Source organism: Rattus norvegicus, chromosome 14 (genome assembly GCF_036323735.1).
Source record: "Rattus norvegicus strain BN/NHsdMcwi chromosome 14, GRCr8, whole genome shotgun sequence".
NCBI lineage: Eukaryota > Metazoa > Chordata > Mammalia > Rodentia > Muridae > Rattus > Rattus norvegicus.
The window spans coordinates 18,533,090-18,557,530 of record NC_086032.1 but is presented as its reverse complement, the minus strand read 5'-3'; the positions used below and the strand labels follow the sequence as shown (position 1 = coordinate 18,557,530).

The following is a 24,441-nucleotide window of genomic DNA, read 5'->3' as shown; positions in this document are numbered from 1 at the left end:
AAAGAATAAGAAGGCACAGCTTGTTAAGTGCAAGGGTTTAGGTGTCACCTTCTCAAGGACAGTTTCTTGATCAAGATTCAGTGTGTACAATAAACTACCACCCTTCTAACTTCAGTTTGCCTCTACTGGGAAAAGGTGCTTTGAAACACCTTGTTCTCTGTCACCAAAACTAAAATTCACCTGATGTATCTGCTTTCTAAAACTTAACAGCCACAAGCTTTACAGCAATGTTTATTCCCCACGTGCTCGCTCTCTCTCTCTCTCTCTCTCTCTCTCTCTCTCTCTCTCTCTCTCTCTCTCTCCTCCTCCCCTTTCCTTCCTTCTTTCCTCCCTCTATCCATCCCCTCCCCCACACACATACACATGGCCTTTTTGTTTTAGTTAATCTACTTAAAAGTATTCCTTTGACTTCCTTCACATGGTCTTGTTATGATCTGTCCCAAAAGGGTATCGCACACTCCTGACGTATAGTCACCCAAAATGCTTTCAGAAATATAAATAAATAAATAAATAAATAAATAAATGGAGAGTTTTCAAGATCAACAAAATGGAGAGACTTGGAAGAGAGGGGACAGGCAGGAAGGCACATGCACCTGGTCCTCAGAAGTGTCACAGATCTACTGTTCTCTCCAGGAAAACGTCACTACACCCTTTCTCAATTGGTTCACATTGGCCACATTCTGTGGCAATGACAGAGTCATGTAAGCAACACACAGAGCAAGTCTAAAAAGAGGGTGAACTATGTCTACCTCAGGCACTGTACCATAGGCTCATGTGAATCATTCATTGCTCAGAGTAACCTATGAGGTAAAGAGCCAGGCATCCAACACTGCTTCCAATGTGGATCCTTACCCAGTTTGCCCTTGTTATGGGTAGTGTGTAAGATGAGCTTTGTTAGTCTCCCTGACTTGGATTATCCTAGGTAGGGAGTCAGCTGAACGGAATGCTGAAATGAGTAATAGCTCCATCACTACCTGAAGCATCTGAGTGAGCTGAGAGGAAGCAAACCCACAGAACCAGACAGAACAGGAAGTGGCGCTAAGCCCACCTTGAAGCATTCTGAACTGATAACCGGGTGCTAGGTAGGAAGGTGCTGGAGGCAGAAGCTGCTGTCTGTGGGTTCCTATTTTTGGCATTGCCACTGAGAAATTCAGGCAGCCCAAATTGGCATTGGTTGAGTTCCTCTGAGAATTGGTTTCCCCATGTTGAAAAAGTTACTTTAACAGCCAAGGATGCAAATTGAGCCTTGCTACTCTTCCTGACGTGGATTATCACACGTATGAAACTGCACTCCGTGAAAGCTAGGTAGGGAAGTCAGTTAAATAGAATCCTAGAGGTGGATCCCAGGCCCTTTTCACTCTCCTGCCAGGCACTCTCAGCCCAGACGCCCCCTCCTAGCCTCACACTGGGAAAGGGACCCAGAGGCAAACGTCCTTACTCTTGCCTATCACAATGGATACATTTCCCTTTTCATAATTCCATTTCACGGAGACAAAATACCTGCTTCAAGACAAACTCTAGGTAAGCCAGCTGGATCAAATAAAAGCCTAAGACATGAGTCATGCCTCTCTTGCAAAGAAACATTCAGCCATGCAGAGAGAACCTGGGAAAAACTCATCCTCAGACGCCCCACTTGAATTGCACTAAGGAAGAGTTCACAAGGAGGAGTCCTCCATAAGCCAGGAATGTGGAGCAAAGCAAGTCAAACACACCACCCACACAACCAGTGTATCTCAGACAGGAAGTTAATTATGGCCATACATCAGAAGGAAGTACTTCAAATCACCCAGGTGTCCCCTGACAGAACTTTGAGAAATGCAATTATTCATCTTCTTTCAACGTCATCCTTCAAAGCCCAGAGGTAGGCAACGTTGAGGTTAGGCTAAATAAGCCTGTGAAAAACAGACTGCAGACTATGGAATACATGTGGTCTTTACAAGTGTCTCCATCTGATGTTCTACTTTCCCAAGAACTTCACAGTTTCTAACCCATTTCCTGATCTGTGCTCATGGTCCAGTCCCAATGGCCTTCCTGTTTCCTCTACCAACACTCTGTATCTTCAGCAACAAGATCTGAGTTGGACTCATTGACCCATGTGGTCCTGGAGAGAACCAACGTTCAGGAGTTGTCCTCTGATATCATGCATGTATGCTAATCAATGAATCTACTAAAAAATGTTTAAGAGGAATCCACAATGATATGGTGTGATATACGTACTTTCTAATGGTGGAAATCCTAGACAAAATGGCTAGGAACTGGAGAGAGGAGAGACCTTTCTGGTCTCCTTCAGTCACCCCTATGAACCAGTGAACAGCACAAATCAAAATCTCCTATGAGAGGAACATTGGGTGGGAGGGGAGTGGGCAGTAGAGTAGCACAAAAGAATGAGAAAGCCAGGGCTTAGCCAGCACTAGCCTCTCTATGGCTTCACCCAAAGCAGGAAATTGCTGTGCTGCTCCATGCCTCTCCTGCACCGGTGTCCAGGCAGCAGGCCAACTCACTAACCCCTTCCCTGGCCTCGCGCAGACCGCATAGACAGGCTCCCCTGGCCCCACCGTAACCCTAGCTGGCTCGAGAAGCTGGCAGAGGCCACGTCTGTGCTATTTAAAGCTATAAGCAGCTACTGTGGCTGCAGATGAGCTGCTTTCACAGGGAGAGAGAGGATAAGGCTCGAGGCATGGATCTTAACAGGCACTAGGGAATCCACTCACCTGCTGAACCGAGGAGCCCAAATTGGAAAGACAACAGCTCAGCCTCTCTCACTAATTACCAGCACTCTCATCTATACCCCGCATCTGGTAATTCTGTTCAAAGTCAAATTGCTTCATTACAGACTCTCTCTGGGCTAAGTTTAAAATGGGAGCAGAGACCTACAAAGTCAAGCCGCATGTCTCATGTAGCTGGTGCAAAGTCACTGTCTGAATCACTGAATGGATGAAAGCAAAGAGCTCCGACGCCTGAACTGTGCTCCCTGCATCCCCCAAATCCAAATTTCAGTCTCTAAATACAATAAAATGATATATAACATTATATATATATATGTATATATATATACACATCATATTAAAATATCCATATGGGTTATTTTTTGTAATGGTACACACAGCTTTGTATGTATTATGTATTTGTATAAAAAAGGAATATGTTTGTACATACAGACATGCATATGTGTATCTGTGTTTAATTCAAATTGCCTAAGTGGAATATTAAGGAACTTCACCCGGCATCAGAATAAAATAATGATCACAAATACAAGCTCTGAAAGCAGGTGGCCAGGAGTTTTGTGAAACCTGATAAGAGTCTTGATTCTCTGGGTTCCCTGTTGTGGTGGTTTGAATAGGAATGGCCCCAATAGACTCATGTGTTTGAATGCACGGCCCATAGAGAAAGGCACCTTGTCAGAGTAGGTGTGACCTTGGAGAAACTGTCACTGTGAGGACAGACTTTAAGGTCTCCAGGAAGCTCACAAGGAACCCTAGACAAAGAGCTACAGGCATATCCGTTCTTCTTTAAGAGGCTTTGTTCTTTAAAGGCAAAATGGTCAAAGGAACTAGGAGTTACAAATGCACAGTTCTATGTACCAAAGGGGAAGGAGAGAGAAGGGCTGTGCGCTCAGGACATTTTGTTCAGTTAAAGATGCTGAAACTCTGGGGATGCAGTAGACAGGTTAGTGTCAGGGACTGGTGCCCTGTGTCTTCACACAGTCAATAGTTGTGATATTTACTGTGCATTGACTACATGAGAAATCGGCTTTAAACAAGCAGCATATCCATGCTCTGGACTCAGAAATGAAAATGTCAAGGCTGCAATAGTGACAACCTTAACTGAGAAGTTAGCATTTCAGTGCACAGCATTACTTCAAAAGAATTAGTCCAAAGTATAAGGTTCTTACAAAATGTGAAACTTTCTCTCCTTAAAACAAACAAAAACAGGTTGCCATTGTGATTTGCTATATTTATATTGTTTAATAGCAATTATTAATACTGCTGTTATGTACTAGTATCTGTAAAACTCAATTGGGGGTTGAGGTCAAGATAATGTCACTCCGGAACTTATGTGGGAAAGAAAGAAAACGAAAGGTGAAAGAAGAAAAAGAAAGAAATCAAAAGCTTTGAAATATGATTAATGTGGGTAAAATCCACTCATATGAAAGACTGGCAATTCTAAATCTTAACTCTTTCATGTTCACACATCAGTCTTCAGTTCATGAGTATTTACAGGTAAAATTAAAGAAAACAAATAAAGGTTCTTATAATTCTCACAGGGACAATCAATCCTCAATTCCAAATTTCACACTGACCTTCAATATTAATTTGTTGAGCAGAAACTCAATCATCAATCGTCAGAAATACATGGAGTTTTGTCATAAGTGCTACAAGCCCCACCCCCCAACAAATGTCTCCCACAGACAACAGCATCAACAAGATTAGAGCTACAGACAGCCATGGACACACTAGACTGACTTCTCTGGCCTAGATAGAATAGCCAAGAAAACCATCTCTGAAAAGTGAATTCAACACATAACAATGTCTGTTAACTTCTAGATATTCTACTTGGAACTCTATCAAAGACTATTCTGAGAAGTAGTAGCAGGCCAGAGACAGGGAAAATTAGGCTGTTTACAAAAGAAAACACAAACAAAAATCAATGAGAAGGGCCAAATATAAAATAAAAACTAGAAAAGGACTGTATCACACTAGCAGGTGAGTCTTGCAGTGTTACCCTAGAACATGTGAGAAGTACAAACCCTGAGGTCCCTTGTGACCAAACCAATTCAAACCTCCTCTGTGATGCCCTTCAGAGAATTCTTGTGTTTGCAAGGCCCCGTATAGAGAACAAGGAGCCTTCAGCTGAGCTGCACAGTGAAATCATCCATGAGGTTCTCAATCTCCGAATGCTGGCCTTTACACAGATCCAATCAACCTGTTCCTCTGAAGGGCTGGGACCGGGCTGGGGTTGCAGCAGCCATGCTTCTTAGGCAGTTTGTTATATATGAGACAGTGATTACTGAACCTGTTATCTTAGGGTTTTAAAAACTATGGCATTTAGTCTGACTTTACTGGGAAGCCACTTGAAGGGCTTATAAACAGAAGAAAGTTAGTTGAATTCAGACATAGCATTTGAGTTCAGTGACAGATACAGAAAGGCAAAAATGGACCAAAAGAGCTAGCAAACAGGTTCCTATAACATCCAGGGAAGAGATCACAGTGGTCTTAACAAGGCTACCGACCTGGAGATACAGTAAGATTCAAATCAAAATTTCTTTAAAAAAATCAAATGTAATTTAGATTTAGTAGGAGAGATTAACTAAGAAAGAAGGATCTAGAATAAGCTTCAATTGTTGACCTAAGTAAAAAGTATGTCCATTTCTTTTCAGAGAAAGGCACACTGCGGTGGCAATCGAGGATCCATCTACAGCCCTATTCAAATTATGATCTAGCTCTGCTCCATTTCATGTTTCAGAGGAGATGTAGAAAGGCAGTAACATACACAGGCAAGTCAAGGGGAAGGTTAGGGCCAACACATCCCAGAGCCATCACTGTGGAGATGGGATTCAGAGCCATAGAGTCAGATGGGATGGTCTGGATTGAAAGCATAGACACAGGTGAAGGCTGAGGAAAAGCATAAAGCATGTATATTACAGACTGCGTGCTTGGTGCACAGGGATCTGAGAGGACAGACTGCTAAAGCACAGGATGACTGATAATCTCAAGAACAGCTATAACTCAAGACCCAGCCCACTATCCCTCCGTAAGAGCAAAAAGGCTTTTGAAATTCACAAGTACTTCTTAGAAACTCACCACCACTAAAACAACACAAACAACCACCTCAGAGCCACACCAGAAATACTGGCCTGAATCACAGGAAGAAACCAGGGCTGGAGACATGTTAAAAGACGGTTCAAATTCATCGACATTCTGTGTTCTACTAGAACCTGGCCACAGCCCCTGAAGATGGCACTCACATGGGATTCCAAGGAATGTGGAGCATCCAGCCAAGGGGTCTAAGAGGAAGTTGTAATTGTACATACTCTATTCAGTCCGAGGCTGACAGGTGCCGAGTCTAGCTGGCTGGGATTATGATAGAGCAGTGGGCAAGGGCCAAGACAGTATTACAGACAACAACAACAACAAAAATGCCAACTAGCAAAAGAACTAGGTGGTATAATGGTTATTCTTGACAACATCTGGAATTAACTAAAACCCAAGCAGCCGGGTATACCTGTGAGGATTTTTTTGTTTTGTTTTGTTTTCTTAATTAAGCCATTTGAAGTGGGAAGAATCACTTTTAATCTGGTTCTTTTGAGCTGATAACATACCCCTTTAATCCAGATCTTTTTGAGCTGGAAAGATCCACCTTAAACCTGGACCGTGCTTTCTGTGGGCAGCACACATGTGCTCATGCGCACATATATTTATCATGAAAGAAGGAAGCTTGCTTGCTCTCTCTGCCTGCTTGCTCTTTCTCTCACTGGCAAATCCATTCCTTCACTGGCATTAGAGTCTTCTTGGAGATTCCACAGTATACTAAAAGACCAGCTAAGACAACCACTCTCAAGGTTTGTTTAGCTGTACTGGATTCTCAGACTGTCTGGTGGTAGACAACCATTGCTTCACTAGCTAGACCATAGCCTGTAGGCCATTCTAATAAAACCCGTACATGTACATATGTTCCTGTAGAGAACCCTGATTAATACAGCCAAGGAAAACAAGCATGCAGCATTATGGCGGCTTACTCATAAACAAGGAACAGACAAGTGTTAGAGTCTGGTACTCAGTGAGAAAAGATTAGAATTTAGGACCCTTTGCAGAATTAGTAGATCTGAAACTCTGGGGTTGTGTCCATAAATCTATATCTTCGTATGCCCTCCAAGAGGTTCTGATGCCCTCAAAAACAAGGACTGTCTTTCACCTGGTGGGATATTCATCAAATGTGAGAAGTTTTCCCTGAGAGAAGGATGCTTCCATCCAGGGGCATGACATCTGTATCCTGGAATGACTGGCATGTCCCTAATGGCCCACCTATGGGACAGTTTCTTCTAATTCATAATAACAATTAGAATAGTGATCGTGTGTGTGTGTGCGCGTGTGCACTTTATAATGGCTGTATTTCCTCACCCCATTCGGAAATCAAGCTAAACTGTACTAGCAGGTTCCTTGGAGCCTTTAAGAACACAGAATTTTCATGCTTTAGTGGATTAAAAATCACTATCAAAACAATGGATAGTGTGTTATTAGAAAGTAAGCATATCTCAGAGTCTGGAAATATAAACACTCAGTCATCCAGCTTCCACTCCAGACCATGAGTAAACAACCAACACTTGTCATGACTCATTAGCCAGGGTCAGTATGAGGCTAGGATCTCTCCCTTGGCTAGGAATGCGCTGTCTGTGAGGACCGAGAACACGAACCCTAACTGCTGAGTCAGAGAAGTCCCAGAAGGAACATTGGGAAGCTAACTGTCATATCTCCAAGTTGTAGTTTCTCGAAGCTACAGAAATCTATCCATAATGAAAACTGTGTCATGAGACCCAACAAAATGGACTGGGTAGGGGGCCCATGAGTGCAAAACTGTCTCAGAAGAAGGGCAATCAGTGAGTAGACACACAGTGTGTAATCTTCACTCATTGGGACTTTGACCAGCAATTTTATATTATTTGATGACTAGAAGGTAAAAATAATAGAGGTCAACCAACAGGTAAACTGCTTGAGTCTGATCCCTGGAAGCCATATAATGGTAGAAGAAAAGAACTGATCCTACCAAGTTCTCCATATACATACCATGGCCATGCATACTCATAGCAGCAGCAGCACATGATGTAGGGAAAACAATTCACCAGAGTAATTTGCCAGGTTTACTAAATGTTTCAAGACATAAGGTTAAGCAAGTGAACAAAGAATATATTGATCGGGCTGGAGAGATGTCTCAGTGGTTAAGAGCACTGGCTGCTCTTCCAGAGGTCCTGAGGTCAATTCCCAGCAACCACAAGGTGGCTCACAACCATTTGTAATGGGATCGGATGCCCTCTTCTGGTGTGTCTGAAGATAGCTACAATGTACCCATATACATAAAAAATAAGTAAATCTTAAGGAAAACAAGAATACAGTAATGTAACTGACACCCCAGTCTTAAGTATATAAAAGAAAAATAGCACAGTAGGATGAAAACTATGCCAATTTCAAGGCATTATCTTAGATTAAAATGTCTTTTTTTTAAAGGGTGAATTATAAAATTAGATCCTTCCCTGAAAACTTTATATCAGTGGTTAGGAGTTCAGAACAAACTGGCCCAAATTCTTTGCCCATCCTTATATGCTAAGACTAGATGTGGTCCCACGGTTGAAGCCAAAGTTAGCAGTGAGGTGCAGCTGACCAAATAGAGATCTCATGGTGACTTTATCTGGATGCACATCGCTACGTTAGGTCTGTACTCTTACCCTGGCAGCCAGTGAATACCCTCCTCAGAGCCAGGTATGCAACTTGAAGAACTGTACAAAGCCGGTCAGAAAAGCTTGAAATATTGGCAGACTCTAAGCAAGATCAAATATCTTGATTTTCCAAGGGAGGCATTACACTAAACAGCCAAACCGCCATGGAGAAAGCCCGTTTATTCACAGGCAGAGCTAAATAAGATGCATCCCACAGTACTTGCACTGCTGACATCTGCTCATATTCTCTCAGGAGTTGCATGCTCTGGAGCTTAGCTTACGACAGGACCCAGCTGAGGTCTACTGAATCCTGAGCAAGAAGCAATATAGTTCTCTTGTCCCACACACATCTACCTTTCAGGGGCTCGCCAGATGGAGAAGTGGGCCTTCCAGAAATTGCCTACATATTTTAAATTGGCATTAGAAAATCCTGCTAGGTCCACAGAAACTCGTTACAATCCCCAAAGACTGTCTTGATAATGCCGTGCAAGTACAAAACTCAATTCTTCAATAGCAGGTGCTATGTAGCCCTGTGTGCCTCTGTCTCTGCTTTTAAACTGCACCCAGAGGGGTCAAGAGGCACTCATTGATCTTCCCTAGGGAAGACCACAGCCATTGGTTATGCAGTGCCAATGGTCAGCCCTGAAAACATACACACAAGTAACAGACTGAACAAGTTAGATTTAGGAAAATATATGTATACACATTTACATATGTGCATACAATAATAATAAGTGAATAAAGAGGCCATGAATTTGAAAGAGAGCAGGGATGGTATACAGGAGGGTCTGGATGAATGAAAGCAAGGGAAACTATTGCAAGTAAATTATAATATCGAAATAACAAGAATAAATTAGCTGTAAAAAAAAAAAACAAGTATCTTACCTTGATATTTGAAAACAAAGAATCTTGTCATTATTTCAATAATAATAAAACAAATGAGAAAGGAAAAATTACAAAAAGAATGCACACTCCTCGCCAGGCTTTTGGCTGTTTTTATTTGTCATAAAAGACTCTAGACTAAATAAAAATAAAGATAAGGTAGACTGTTAACCACCATCATCAGAGAAATGAGATACAAAATGAACACACTAAGAAAGACCATCAGAATATGACCCCCAGGAGCTGGGACAGTGGCTCGGTCAATAAAGGGCTTGACGAAAAGCATAGAGGTCTGAGTTCAGATCCCCAGAGCTCACAAAACAGGCAAGAGGGGCAGTACACACCCATAACCTCAGTGCTGAAAGAAGAGTCCTGGTAATAACAATACCTATCAACCCTGGTTCCGTGAAAGACTATTTCAAAAGCTGAGGTAGAGAATGGCTGAGGAAAGACAGCCAACACAAAACTCTGGCATGCATGTGTGCACGCACACGCACACACATACACACACACACACACGGAAAGAGAGAGAGAAAGAGAGAGAGAGAGAGAGACATATACCCACAGAGACAGACACACACGTACAGTGACAGACACACATACACAGAGAGAGAGAGAGAAGAGAAAGATAGAGTGACAGACACAGAGACACACAGAAGCAGAGACAGACGGAGAAAATATAACATCCAATGCCATGGAATTCCTTCTATCTCAAAACCATCTCAGGTTATGACTCTTAACTTGAAATATATGCCTACAATGAGCCTTGGAGGAATAGCAACATCACAAACTTGACTTCTCTGACATCTCTGAAACTGGGGGGTGGGGGGGGTGAGCGGGGGTGAGTTATGTCATGTCACTAAAGGAAACATGTCTGCATCAGAGGCTGCTCTGCTGGGCGGTCCAGTTACAATAAAATAATAAACTGCATCAAACCCAAGTGTTGCTATAATTGAGCTTTGTCACGCTCACCTTCCCTCTGTTAACTGAAGAATCTAGTAAGAGGAATGAGAAGTTTTACTTCATAGTTATAGGTGTGCCCCTCAGAGGGACTATTAACACTGGCCTACTTGCATCAAATAGGAAAGAGACCTGAAATTGATAAGGATTTTTCGCCTAAAAGGCTTTACTGCATAGAAGTCTGTTTTCTAAAAATGCATTCACAGACTGAGTTGGGTGATTGCAGTACATTTCATTTTTCAACCTTAATTATTAATCAGGAAATATTAAAATAAATAATCCTAAGCAAAGAAAGAAAAGAAAAAGTCTTGAGTAACAGTCTTTAGTTTTCTGGGGCTTCAAAGACATTCCTTCCGAATGGGTGCTTGATCTGACAGCACCCCCACCTCTCTAAAGGAAAGAGACGGACAGGCTAACTGGCCTACTGAAGGTACTGAGGATACCAAGTAGTGGAAAGACAGTACAGTTTCTGATATAAAAATGTCCACTCCCAACGGGGTTCATTTCCCTCAACCACTGTGTAAAATGCTTGAGTTATCTAACACCATTTTTCAAACCACACTCCTATAAAATATCACAACCAGGCAACCCTCATCTACTTTTCATCCTCACTGCTTTCTTGATTCAGACTCCAAACCTCTACAGAATTATGTCCTGAGCATTTTAAGATATAATAATGGATTCTGGGATACTGTAGCAGGAGGCAGAAGTCACCTCCTGAAACAAGATGCTAAGCACCCAGGAAAACGTGTAGGATGACAGGTCTCAGGATTCTCTTGAAGGTGAGCAACTTCCAGGAGACGATGAGCTCATAGCAGCAGAATAGCTAGCATTACATGTCAGTCCTGAATCAGTGACAGATGTCCCTTGCATGAAGCTCACCCACACCGGGTAAGCACCAAGCAAATGCTTGGAATCTGGTCTGATCACAGAGGGCTGCCACTGTGCCCAGATCTACTCTCACTGCCCTTTCGTCCTGGTACCCTTCCCATCCGACTGAAGTGACTTCAAAACAAAAACAGACAAAACAAAACAAAACCAGCACATCTTTTCCACATTTTAATTTATCTTGTACATTTGTGGCAAACCCAACACTGACTATTTCAAAGCAAATGCTTAAGTGGAGAAAATTAGAAGGTCACCGTATATACTTGAGGAAAAGAGAGGCTGAGAAAACAAACAGATGACAAAAATGTTAAAGTTTCCCAGTCAGGAAAGGTAGCTTGGGGCTACACAGCTCCAATTATTGAGGAACTCAATTTTGAACTTGAATGACATTATCTGGGCCTTGAAAGGATGCAGGGAGGTTTTGTGGACCTAATAGGATTTTCTAATGCCAATTTAAAATGTAGGCAATTTCTGAAAGGTCTACTTCTCCATCTGGCCATTTCCTTAAAGGTAGAGGATGTGTATGGGCCAAGAGGATTGTATTGCTGCTTGCTCAATTGTCATTTGACCATGGCAAGATCCATCTTAAGATAGGTTCCAGAGCGAGTGACTCTTAGAGAGAAACCCTTCTGCTTGAGGATGTAAAAATGAGCAAACCTGGCAACTATGGAGATGGAATGAATCTGAATTCTGGAACTGCAGTATGATTAGATTGAAATATAGAATACAAAAAAATCACATAGAATACTAGGAAACAGAAAGTGTGGGTTATTTGAAGGGATAGAAACAAAGCCAACTGACTATATCCAAAAGCCCCAATGGCAAATCTAGTAGACAAGGCAAAGGGGAGATGTAGGAAGTAGGTAGGCAGATGAGATTCATACATACATAACCATACACACAGTACATCCTCAGTAGGGTTATCAGCCATCATTTCCAATAAGAAGTTTTACAGATCAAAGAGCATGGGCATACATAGTCAACATGTTAAAAAAAATAATATCTGAATAACTGACTGAGGGTTGCATGTTTTCAACAGTGTAATTGTTGGTAATGTGTCTACATGCCTCTAAACAAGTGCTCATCCATGTAACTCTACCCAGCTGTAATCACAGTCATTGGGTCACATGAGGAGAGGAGAGGAGAGGAGAGGAGAGGAGAGGAGAGGAGAGGAGAGGAGAGGAGAGGAGAGAAGAGAAGAGAAGAGAAGAGGAAATAGATATGAAAGTACAGAAGGGATGGCTGGAAAAAGGAAGTTAGTAAGAGTCAGGTATAGACCAGAGGGTAACAGGGGAAACAAATAGTACTGATATATGGACATGTATGAAAATGCCATGATAAAGCCCGTTATTGTGAATAATTATATGCTGACAAAAACATTAAAGATAGAAATATGAACAAAGAGATCTATGTTCAGAAAAACTGTCTTTTGAAATCAAGGAAGAAGTTAAGATAATCTGATAAACAAATGCCAAGAGAATGTTTTACCATTAGATTCCATTTGCACGAAACTACTGACAGTCGGATACAGGTTTAAATAAAAGAGTAAAAAGCATCCAGCTGAAACCATATGAAAAAATGAGAGCAAAATCATGCCTGGTGCTGAGAACTAGCCAGCTAACCAGGGCGAGTGAGGTCACGGACCTTGGAAGAGAACCTACTACTGTCACCTTACTCGACCAGCGTGATTGCTAACTTCATTCTAAAGCTTATCTGCATAACCACAGATAAATGAAGCCCACACCCCTCATCAAAGGACCTTCCCTTTACAGCAAATAGAGACCAGTACAGAAAAGCACAACAGGTCAAAACGCAGAGATCTGTGGCTTAGGCAGAGCCCGGCACCAACTGATATATCCACAGCAGAACTCTTACACTGACGGGTCAGAGGATTTAAAAGGAGTGGGGGGTTGGGCATAAAGAGTATAAGAGGTAAAGGAGCGTCGAGTTTACTGTGAGAAGTGTGTCTTCTAGAAGTGTCAGGAAAGCTTGACTCATGATATGCTAACAATATGGTTGCCTAAGCAAGGTCCAAACAGTGATTATATCAATAGGCATGTTAATACAGAATAGAAGAAATCACATACGGTCCTGACCCTAGACAAAGAACTATGGGCAAACAGTGAATGCAAAGAGCATTAGCCTCTCCCAGGGATGAGATTCTGGCTACTGAAAACAAAGTGGTCAGTCTGAAATCACAGAGACACCAGCCACATTAAACGGAGTCAGCTGGTTTACTTATATATTTATGCACTTAAATACATGGTAGTAAAAATAGTTGGTAAGGGAGAGGCCGTCAATTTGAAAAGAAACTTAAGGGAACACATGAGAGGGGTCCCGGGGAGGAGACATGATGGGGTTGGAGGCAAGGAAGAAATACAAAATTATATTAATTCTTAAAATTTTAATAAAACAATTTAAAAATGAATTAGTGAGTTTAGTTTTTTATAAATTTCTAGACATAAAATGCTAATAATCTTTTATGACATTCACAAGTGAAAGAACCGACAAAGTTACTAAAGGAACAGTTTCTATATTTTAGCCCTGTAAAAGTAAGTTCAAAACAAGGGGTTATAACTTTAAGATGTTAGATGTAACCTCCATAGTAACAACGAAGAGTACAGCTATAGGAAATACTCAAAAGATGATGATAAAGGAATTAAAATATTTTGCTGCAAAAGAAAAACTCCTAAACATAAAATAACAATGAGGGAAATGAGAGACAATAACAGCTATCAACCATTGAGATAGACGTCAAAATTAAGACCGTCCCTTATCAGGAATTAATATAAATGTAAGTGGGCTAAATTCCCCCAGTCAAGACAGAGATTGACAGAACGGATTTTCAAAATGAAAACAGGGTTTGGAGACATGGCTCAGTGGTTAAGCATCTTGGCTGTTCTTCCAGAGAACCCAGGTTATAGTTCTACCCATGCATGGTGGCTCACAACTGTCTATAACTCCAATCTCAGGGGTCCCAGTACCTTCCTCTAGCCTCCTCTGGCAATGTATTCACAGTGTTGCACAAAGTATACATGTAGGCAAACACATAAACATAAATGGGTTTAATTTTAAAGAATATAAATAACCAAGGCTGCCCACTCTGTATGTGGGCTATCCAGTGGAGTGTAAGACATCAGGGAGTCATGGATGAAGCCCATGACTCTCCAGTTCTGTAATCCATCACTGAATGTAGACAGGCCCAGTGTTGTACAGGTAGAGTACAAGTAGATGCAGATGCTATGAGCCGGGGGCTAAACTTAGCTGGTGACAAAACAAAAACACACGATAATGGGAGAGAGATCCACTGGAAGAGAGAGGTGGTGGACAGTGGGTTAACAGAGGGAGGGCACTGAAGAAGAACAAAAATGCATTATACACACAAATGAAACCGTCAAAGGAATTAATTAAAAGGGGAGGGGGAAGAGAAGGTGGGGGTAAAGGAGGAAGAGGAGGAGGAAGAGGGGGCAATAGGAAGAGGGGGAAGAAGAGGGGAGAGAGAAATAGGAGGGGGGAGGAGGAGGAGAAGAAGAGGGGGAGGGGGAGGGGGAGGAAGAGGAAGGGGAAGGGGTAGGGGAAGGAGAAGAAGAAGGATATGAACTAACACGTGCAGTATGAACTAAGAGTTCCTGGAATTGCCATACCAGAATCCTGTAGACTAGGCGGTTTAAGCAGCAGAAGTATGCATCAGCTATAGAGGCTGGAAGTTCCCCCTCACAGAGCTGCTAATTTTGGCTCTCCTGGGGCCTTTCTCCTTGGCTTGTAGACACCTTCTCCTCCTCATATCCTCCCCTGACCTTCCCTCTTTGCCTGCCTTTGTCCTAATCACTTCCTCTTTTTAGAACATCAGATTAAAGCCCACTCCAATGATGACTTTTTTTTTTCTTAATCACCTAAAATGTCCTTTCTTCAAATACAGTCACTTTCTGGGCTCTTGTAGGTGAAGATTTCAGGATAAGAAATTTGGGTGAATGTATATGTCAGCAGATAACAATGTGTGGGCTGCAGGGCCTTATTACATCACAGGAAATTTCTAGCCAATTTAAGAGTTTAGGAAATACCCTTCTAAGTTCTTCATAGCCTCAAATGAACTCAACACCATACACAGCGTTCTTTGTTTCCCACGGCCGTCTCATTAGACAAAGGATTCCCACTCACAGTGAGTTCTTTCCTGCTAAAGGTTAGGCAATCAAAGTGCTCTCCTAGCTTACTGCAGACCTCAGACTCGGGTCTCCTCTGTCAATTTTAATCCTACAGGGAACACTCAGGAGAACCCATTGGTCCCTTTAGAGAAGAATGGAAAACGAGGAAGAGTCTCAGGTAGGCCCTTCCTTCATTTCATCAAAGCTCTTCCTAAAAGTCGTGTGTGCTGACATCGGTTGCAAATATCAATGGTCATCTGAAAAATTTGGGGCAAGATAGAATAAAAGAAAGCATGTATAGTAAAACAAAGCAAAAAGCATAATTCAACCATATCACGTTTATAAGAAAATCACTTCAGATCCAAAGACATAGGTTAATTGAAAGGAAAGCCCATCTCATAGATGAGTAATGGGCAAACCAGACTTTCCAAAGCAAGTTACGAGAAATAAATGAAGATGTATGCTAATAAAAACATATTTGACAATCATAGATATTGACATATGAAATCACAGGCCATGCAAACATATGAAAACGGAAGCACTGAAGGAAAGCAAACTCAGGTCCACTATCACAGTTGAAAACATCAATAGCTCGTACTCAGTGAAGAACAGAACAGCCAGCCACAGAAGGAGTATGAAAATTAAAGCAACAGCTACAATGGACCCTTGAATACAGGGATGAGGGATGTTAGCCCCGAAAACTGAAAGGTCTCATGGAGCTGGAGATGTGGCTCAGTGATAGAGTGCCTGCCTGAAATGTATGAGGTACTTACTAGGTTCTTGGCCCTGACCAAGAAAAATGGAAGAAGGGAGGGAGGGATGGAGAATACTCATAGAACATCAGCTCCATAAAAGCTTAACTATTGGTAGCTTCCAAATGACTGGAAATCTTAACAATAACAGTCAATTACCACGTATTTCATATTAAATCTGATTTTAAAAAAGCCAAGATCCTGGAGAGATAGTTTTCTTTCTCCTGAACTACTGTAATGAAAGCCAGGGCTACACATGCTATGGGCAAACACATTTCATCAAACTAAATTTCCTTTCAAATTTTTGTTTCGAGACAGGGTCTCGTGAGGTACACTTTTTCCTGCTATTTGCAAATTGTGAAGAACACAGCCGCTCAAAGGGAGATAATTAGCATCCCACCGACTTTTAGAAATTTAACTGGTAACTTTCCAGCTCATTGCAACGACAATAGGAAATGACTACAAAATTCTTCAGGCAGTATGTAATATGCACTTCAGTTCATTTTATGCAACTGTAATTCAATAATGCATCTTTAAATTCAGTTACATCTCTTTTGATTGCAAGTATTGCTGTGTGTTCTTGATTGTCCCCATTATTTAATATATGCTTATAAACATATACATATATAATAATACATCACTATATAGTTAAAATATATATTCCATATATGAACATTCATACATATAAATATATAGGATACCACAATATCAACTTCCTTATTAATAGATGTATTACTGGTTTGTTCTCAAAAGTGACATTTATTACATAAAATTATATTATCTTCACCTACATTTTACTTTAACTTCTGTGTAAAAGCATATTACAAGCATAAACCACTAAAAGACATTAGAAATACCCTTTAGAGATGGAGTGAAGAAATCTGATCAAAGAGTAAACACATGCGTCAGGTGTTGGGGGTGGGAAACACACCAGGTGGAAAAAAGTCAGACTCATTCAAATCTTCCTATAGAGCAGACTTCAACTCCTCAAATTTAAAGGTTGGGGAGCCTGAAACTATGGGAATCGATTCTGATTCTCCAAAACCAAATCTCATACTTCTCACATAAAATTCTACTCACATAAAAGAACGACTACAGAGATGTTTATGCAAAGCCACCGAGATACCAGCAGCAAAGACTCCATGCCGCCAGAGGACATGGTCTATGGAGAACACCAATGTCCATCAATCCTGGTCATCACTCTTTGCATCTGGGTAAGCCGGACAGCATCAGCCATGTACCTGTCTCTAAGATGGTCCTCTTTCTCTCTTGTTCTTCCCTTCATATTCTAGCTCTTTTGTCCTACATTCAGGTAACCATGGGTCTACTCTACACGGATCCTCCTGTATTGTGTTGTAATGGGCTTCAATCTTCATAAAATCAGATTGCCCAAGCTCTCCCCAGTCACGTGCCCGCACAACTCTCCCAGAGGTTTTCCGTCCTTCCCACCCCTTCCCTTCCTCCATCCTTGAGTTTGTTAGCATACATGGCCATTTTCTCAAAATCCCACATTGGAAGTGTAACTTTTTCCATCAAGTCTAGCATCCAAGGCAGACATAATCTTTCCATCATCTAAGCTCTCACGTCTCCCCAGGCTAATCTCACAGCATCCCTGACATCAGCCTTATTCTTTGATTACAATTTTAAACACACTGTTTCCAGTTCTCACTGAACACAAAGGCCAAGCCCAGCCTCCCTTAGTAGTCACCGCAGTCATGAAGTGTACAAAGCCTGACACTATGAATGCTTCAGTACTGTCCCGACCTGGATCAGGGTTTGTACAACCAGATTAAGTGACGCTTAAGGGTCCAAGCTTGAAGAGGGACTCTTGAGGGTAGATGACACTCAAGAGTACAGTCACCATAAGGCATCATGTCATTTCCACAATGCTTTGTCTCTTCTTATTTCATGTATAATTTGTCCAGAAGTATTGCAAGACCACGCTTTTCATAGTCACGTGTTTCTTCAGTACCCTCAATAGCCTACATCTGTTATTAAGTAGAGCACGGGATACAATAATGATTAATGCCTGAGCAACCCATCACTCCTTAGTCTGCCTAGCTCCATGGAAATGGAGGCAAGGTAGATGATGTAAGCAAAAGGTCACATAGGTCACACAAAACTAGATAATACCATCAGCTGCTATAGGGCATGGAGAGGTGTACTGGCTGGTTTTGTGTGTCAACTTGACATAAACTGGAGTTGTCACAGAGAAAGGTGTCATCCCTGAGAGAATCCCTCCATGAGACCCAGTGTAAGGCATTTTCTCAATTAGAGATCAAGGGTGGGAGGGCCCAGCCCATTGTGGATGGTGACATCCCTGGGCTGGTGGTCTTGGGTTCTCTAAGAGAGCAAGCTGAGCAAGGTAAGGGAAGCAAAGTGGTAATCAGCAGCCCTCCATGGCCTCTACATCAGCTCTTATCTCCGTTCCTGCCCAGTGTGAGTTCCTTTCCTGACTTCCTTTGGTGATGAACAGCAATGCAGAAGTGTAAGCTGAATAAACCCTTTCCTCCCCAACTTGCTTCTTGGTCATGATGTTTTGCTTGGAAATACAAACCCTCACTAAGAGGCCAAGCACACTATAGATTAAGACACAAGCAAGCAAGGAACCACAACTATCATAGACTAAGTAAGTGGGGGTACTCTTACTGTTCCCATGCCATGTTCTCTGGGCTCTGTCCTCCTAAAACAGCCTCATGACATCCTGAAAATATGGTTTCAGCCCTCTTTCCTCAGAGTTTCTATAACCTCTTAAATCACTATGCAAACCAGAAAGGCCTTGTCCTGCTCTCTGCCCCATCCATCAGTGGTACACACCCACTTCCATGGGCAGATATCTATCTCTGCAGAATGAAAAGCAAGAGGACACTGGCCCACAGACAGCAGCTTCAGCTCCCAGAAGCAGATGTCCACCATGAGCGTTTTAAAGGTCAGCTCTCTACAACTGGCTTCTCTAAGTACCCTGCAAGTGGTTCCACGATCGTGCCTATTTATAGTGCCAAACATTTCACTTACCAGACTGAGCTGAATCTACAATTCCCAAATGTTCTCAATCACATGCAGCCTGTCTTACTCTTTCCAAAACAGACCTGGTTAAAAAGTGCCTTTGCTACCAGACTTACTGAAGCAAGCATAGCATGTTTTTGAAGGGACCAAATCCCAAAGCAGAGTCCTGAGGATGTTTTTGTTAGAAGTTGGCAATGGCCCACAGAGTTCATTTGGTCTTCCCAAAGATCCAACGAGGATAAAATATCTCTGATATTCACCAGATGTGGCTACCTAATATTTTAGAGCAAGGTATCCATTCATCTGTCATTGTTCAGTTGTTAATGTTAACTGCTAAGACCCCCTGATATTCTGTCAAGGCTCTCCTGCTCTGATCCTCAGGGAACTTGGTAATAGGGAACAAAGGAAAGATCTAAGGATAAGAAGGAAGGAGAGACAGAACATCTCCCCTTAGGTTTTTCAGCCAGACCTTGCCTGAGTTTGTCTTTTTACTTGCTATTTTTACTAGATAAACCCTAGTCCTTTCATCAGAAGTTAGAAGTAAAATTTTTCTTAATGTGGAAAACCTTAGCACTTGGTAATCTCCCTTGATCTTCAAAGCAACCCAGAAGGAAATCACTGACCTCCAGTAACCCCGAAAAGCAATTCACTTCTCTGTTTCTCCACTCCCAACCAGTTCCCTCTGGTGACAAATCAGGAGAATTAACAGGGCAACTGTGTATTAGTAAGTCTGGAAAAATGTCATGTCTTTCTATGGCAAAACTCATGACATAAAGATTATATCAAACATCCCCGGGTTTTGGTAAATTACAGACCATAAAAACCAGTACAAGCCATCGCTATTCACAGGAGTCGTTTAATGGTGTGATAGAGTACAAGGCAGGACTCTGTGGAGAAAATAAATTGTCATTTAGGGTTTCCAGCAACATCATCTTCCTGCCTCGGTGTAAAATACCTGGCATCATCATGACTCCCACCCATGAACTCACTCCAGAGCTGAAAGCAAGGTGAAGCAACACCTCATGGCAAAGGCTATCAAAGGCTGGGTATGCTACCTACAGGCAGAGCAACTGTAGGGGACACCAACATCTTAGAGAAAGCTTGAAAAGGTCCTGATGAGAGCTATGACCCGAGTTGGTTGGGTAATATGGGAAGTGTTGTCTACTGTAGCAGCAATTTTCTGGAACATGACAGAGAATGGTGACAATTCTGCAGCTGGACATCTCAGGGCTTCTAACCTAGAGATAGAATGGCGTAGCAAGAACAACATTGTTCTTTGTCAAGAATTATTAGTCACTTTTGTCTAGTCATGTCCTCCAAATGGGACCAAGCTCCTGCAATTACAAGGCTCGGGAAACCCAGAGCACTGTAAGATTCGCAAGGCAGTATATGTAAGCTATAACAGTTACAGAGCAGAGGAGTCCTGCCAAACCCATCACTCTGCCTGTGAGTTGAGGTTTCTTTCCACCTCTACCTTGCAATGCTAAAGAAAAAATCAAATGCCAACACCTGCACACTTCCATGTTCACAGAGGAAAGGAAATGAGTCTTACCAGACCATCACAGTTGCTAATGGCAACAGAGGTTCCTGGAACATCCATGATGTCACCAACATACGCACAGCTAGTCTGCAAAGGCTCTGATCTCCAGCCTCCTTCTGAAGAACTTCTGTGTGGACGGCTGTTTCTTGGGTCAGTGGTGTTCCCAGGCCTTGGAGCTGTCTCATGCCATTCCACCACAGCCCCAGGAGCTATGAAGTGAGTGTTTGGCCTTAGTCGAAGATGAAAATCTCTCCCAAATGCCGTGACGTTGAAGAACAATTGCTCTGAGTTGGATGACACGTCCCTAGGTGACCTCTTTTTGTGATTTGCAGAAAGAATATGGGAAAGATAGTGTCCTTTTAGATTTGTGCTAACTGGTGTCACCAGCTCATACTCTCTGTATCTCTTGGTTGGTAAATCTGTGGGGGTAAAAAGAGAATTATAAGACATTAGACAGTTGGAGAACACAGCATGAAGCCCTACCTCACAAAGCTAAGCCATGCTTTGCAATGAAATCCTTCCTTGAACTAGAGCACATATAGTACTTTTTGATAACTAAAATCTTCTCTCAAATGCACTTCGGAAATCTAATTATTATTTTTAAAATGTATTAGATCATGAACATATATACTTTGTTACTATATTTGAGATCATGAACATGGTTCTACAAACTGTATCTGATTCATTTAAAATTAGGACATATGCCTAAAATAACCCAGGATTCCCATAAGAAATTTTAACAAAGAGGCTGTCATTTAAAATTTCATGATTTTATTTTTTCCCTTGTAGATACCTAGAGTCTCTGTCACATTCAGTATCTTCCTTTACTCCTTCTAACACAAACTTTGGATTTACACATAATTTTAACATTATAATTGATGGTTCCTCTTCTAACCTAAATCCCCGAAAATCATATACCACTGATAGGAAACTCAGATTCAGGAAGGACCTGATTCCAAAGTCAGCAACTGGGGAGCTTAGATACAAATCAAATTATACTCCAAAACCTATACTCTTTTTTTTTCTCTGTTATGCTATGGTACTGTGCCACAATAGTTAATCCTGATTAAAAAAAAAAAAAACAAAACAAAGCAAAAACAAAACAAACAAAAACTAAAAGAAAAATCAAAAAAGAAGAAACCAACAATCTAAAAATTGACATGCAGAGACAGGAGAGTATAGTATTATCATTTTATACTGTATTCTTTCCAAGGAACAGGTGTTTATTAGCATATGTATTTGGAACCGACCTTTTAACATAGGTATCCATTTACATACTAAATCATATCTTCCAGTCAAGACTATCTCCTGGAGGTTATTTGACTCTATGGACTTAGGGAAAATAAAATGACAGTAGATACTGTGGAAAGAAACGAGGGGGAAATGAACATGCGAAAAAAACAAGCACAGAAAGGAGAACCTGTGAGCATGAATTTAAAGACTCCCCACTTTCAGAATCCTCACCCAAAACCAATCCAGGAATGTGGTCATGTTGCCTGACAAAACTAACTGAATCGCAAATAATGATTATCTATAGAAATTGAATCTTTGGCATCCATTAAAGTATTTAGAACCTGTGATCCATAATGAACCAATAATGTGTGCACATAAATGTCTTGAAAATCACTGTGTCCTCAAGGGGAAGGTCACAAAGGATGAATGACACATGTTGTAACTTGGAAAGTTTCCCTGTCTATGCCAATGCAATGCCACCTACATTGACCAATGTGTTTAAACACAATACCAGGCTTGGTTATGCACATGAAGCAAGTAATACGTCTGCAAGTATCATGGTTCAGAGGAACAGTGAAAACTCTGCATAGCAAAGTGAAGGCTGGCTCTGACCTGGAGAGCTCAGCAGCACATCTCTGACGTGAACATGACGCTGGCCTCCCTTACAACCAAACCCACAGCGAATGCTTCCATGAATTCTGGTTGAGAACGGGGCTGGCAATATAAAGAATGAACACTAGAGTTACAGGGGCAGAGTGATGGGGGCAGGGTGAGGAGGAATTGTTCACAAACAGGTACAAATCAAGCCCATGAATGAGACCTGAGAAGACACACCCCAAGGAAGGTCCATATGACAACAGGCCACCCTTTATTCACTTGACACTCTCAACATCAATATACAATAACCTAATATAAGGTCTTTTATATATCAGACCCCACAGCTGGATGGATTTCTCCAGTGTGTGTTAGTTTTTTGGTAACCAAACGACTCTTTGTTTATGATGGTAGTCATACTGACTTCTAGTTCTACTCAGGACCCACGAGCATCTCCCCTACACCAGTAATCTGTTAGAACTCTGTCTCCAACCCTCAGTTTACTGCTTCCAGAGAAGGAGTGAACAATGCTTAAATTTAATGTATGGATTTCCCATCTCCCCTGAATGGAATTCACACAAGGAAGTCTAGACAACATACTGCTGCCTGGATTAAGAGACTGGAGAAAACGAATGCAAGAAGTCTCCTCCACACCCAAGAGGATAAGGTAAGCAACACACACACACACACACACACACACACACACACACACACACACACGCACAGAGTAAGCCATACATCCCAGACCTGTGAGACAGTTCAGACAGTGTGTTCTGAATTTTTATTTAAAAGAAAGATGCTACAGAAAAACCGCTTTCCTGATGCTAAATAATAAATCATTTTTAAATGTACACTTAAGAATCATTTCTGAAATGAAGCCCCGAATCAGTCATTTTTCCCTTGGGGATGAAGGTTAGTAGGGAAAAGGTGAACTCAATAACCCCTCACACCCGGAGCTCACTACAGAACTCCCCAGCTGTCTGCTATTTATTGGCAAACTGCTTTGCTCTGTGAATTGTGAATAGGAATGCATGGTCCGTAGATGAGGAAGCTAAGCCTGCTCTGAGGCGAGGAAAAAATCTCAGCTCTGACCACTTGGGCTCTGAAAGCAAACTCCACATTCTCATCCACTTGGGTGCAGATGGAGCGTTTTGCTGTCAGTTTCTAACTTAAGATCTGAACTAAAGAGGAAAGTCAGCATACAACACATCTTCGGTTGCTTCTGTAAAAGGTTATCAATTCTACTTTGAGAAGGAGAGATGGGGAAAGTGGCTAGTAACTCAAACTACAAAAAGCATGTCGATCCCGGAGTATAATTACATAAAAAATCAAATTTTGTCCAATATTCACTTATTGGATTTTAAAAGCATGTGCTTGACAGACCCAGCTTCTACAGAGCAGTTCTCTGTGTGGTCAGAAATGAACTATGTAAGACACCAATAAGCTTAATCAACTATCACCTTGGTCAAGGTCCTCATTATCCATACATTGTCTCCTTGGTTATCAACTAGACATTGGCCGTAGTTCAACATCATATGTTTGTCAAGAAGTTCACATGATGACAACCAGAGACTCCATGAATACTAGCCACTAAGACCATAAATATAATTACTTACTAATTAATAAAATGCCATATCTAATTGTAAAAATAAAAATATATAACTTCCTCATCAACAAAATAGAATAGATGACCTCAAAATAAATGCACAGACATATGAAGATGGGATTTGTTTTTTTATAAAGAAGACAGAAATACATACTAGAAAGTAGACTGAATCTTCAACAAACGGTGCTGGCTAAACTGGATTGTTTCATGAAGAAGAATGCAAATAGAACCACACTTATCACTCTGCACAAAAGTCAAATCCAAGTGAATCAAAGACCTCAACATAAGGCACTATGTATGATAGAATAAAAAAGGGGAAATAGCTTGGCACAGGGAAACACTTTCCGAAGAGAATACCAATAACAGAAGCACTAAAAACAATTCATAAATAAGACCTTATGAAACTGAAA

At 41.5% G+C, this 24,441-nt stretch overlaps 1 protein-coding gene across 2 annotated transcripts in view; it reads right to left on the bottom strand.

The window, feature by feature from the left end:
* Adamts3 (ADAM metallopeptidase with thrombospondin type 1, motif 3) overlaps positions 1-24,441 on the bottom strand; it is a 206,639-nt gene that overhangs the window by 164,357 nt on the left and 17,841 nt on the right. For both annotated transcript variants that reach the window (NM_001394709.1, NM_001394710.1), the window contains exon 3: positions 20,611-21,017. In NM_001394709.1, the coding sequence (NP_001381638.1) occupies positions 20,611-21,017 (407 nt within the window). The remainder of the gene's footprint in view (positions 1-20,610; positions 21,018-24,441) is intronic.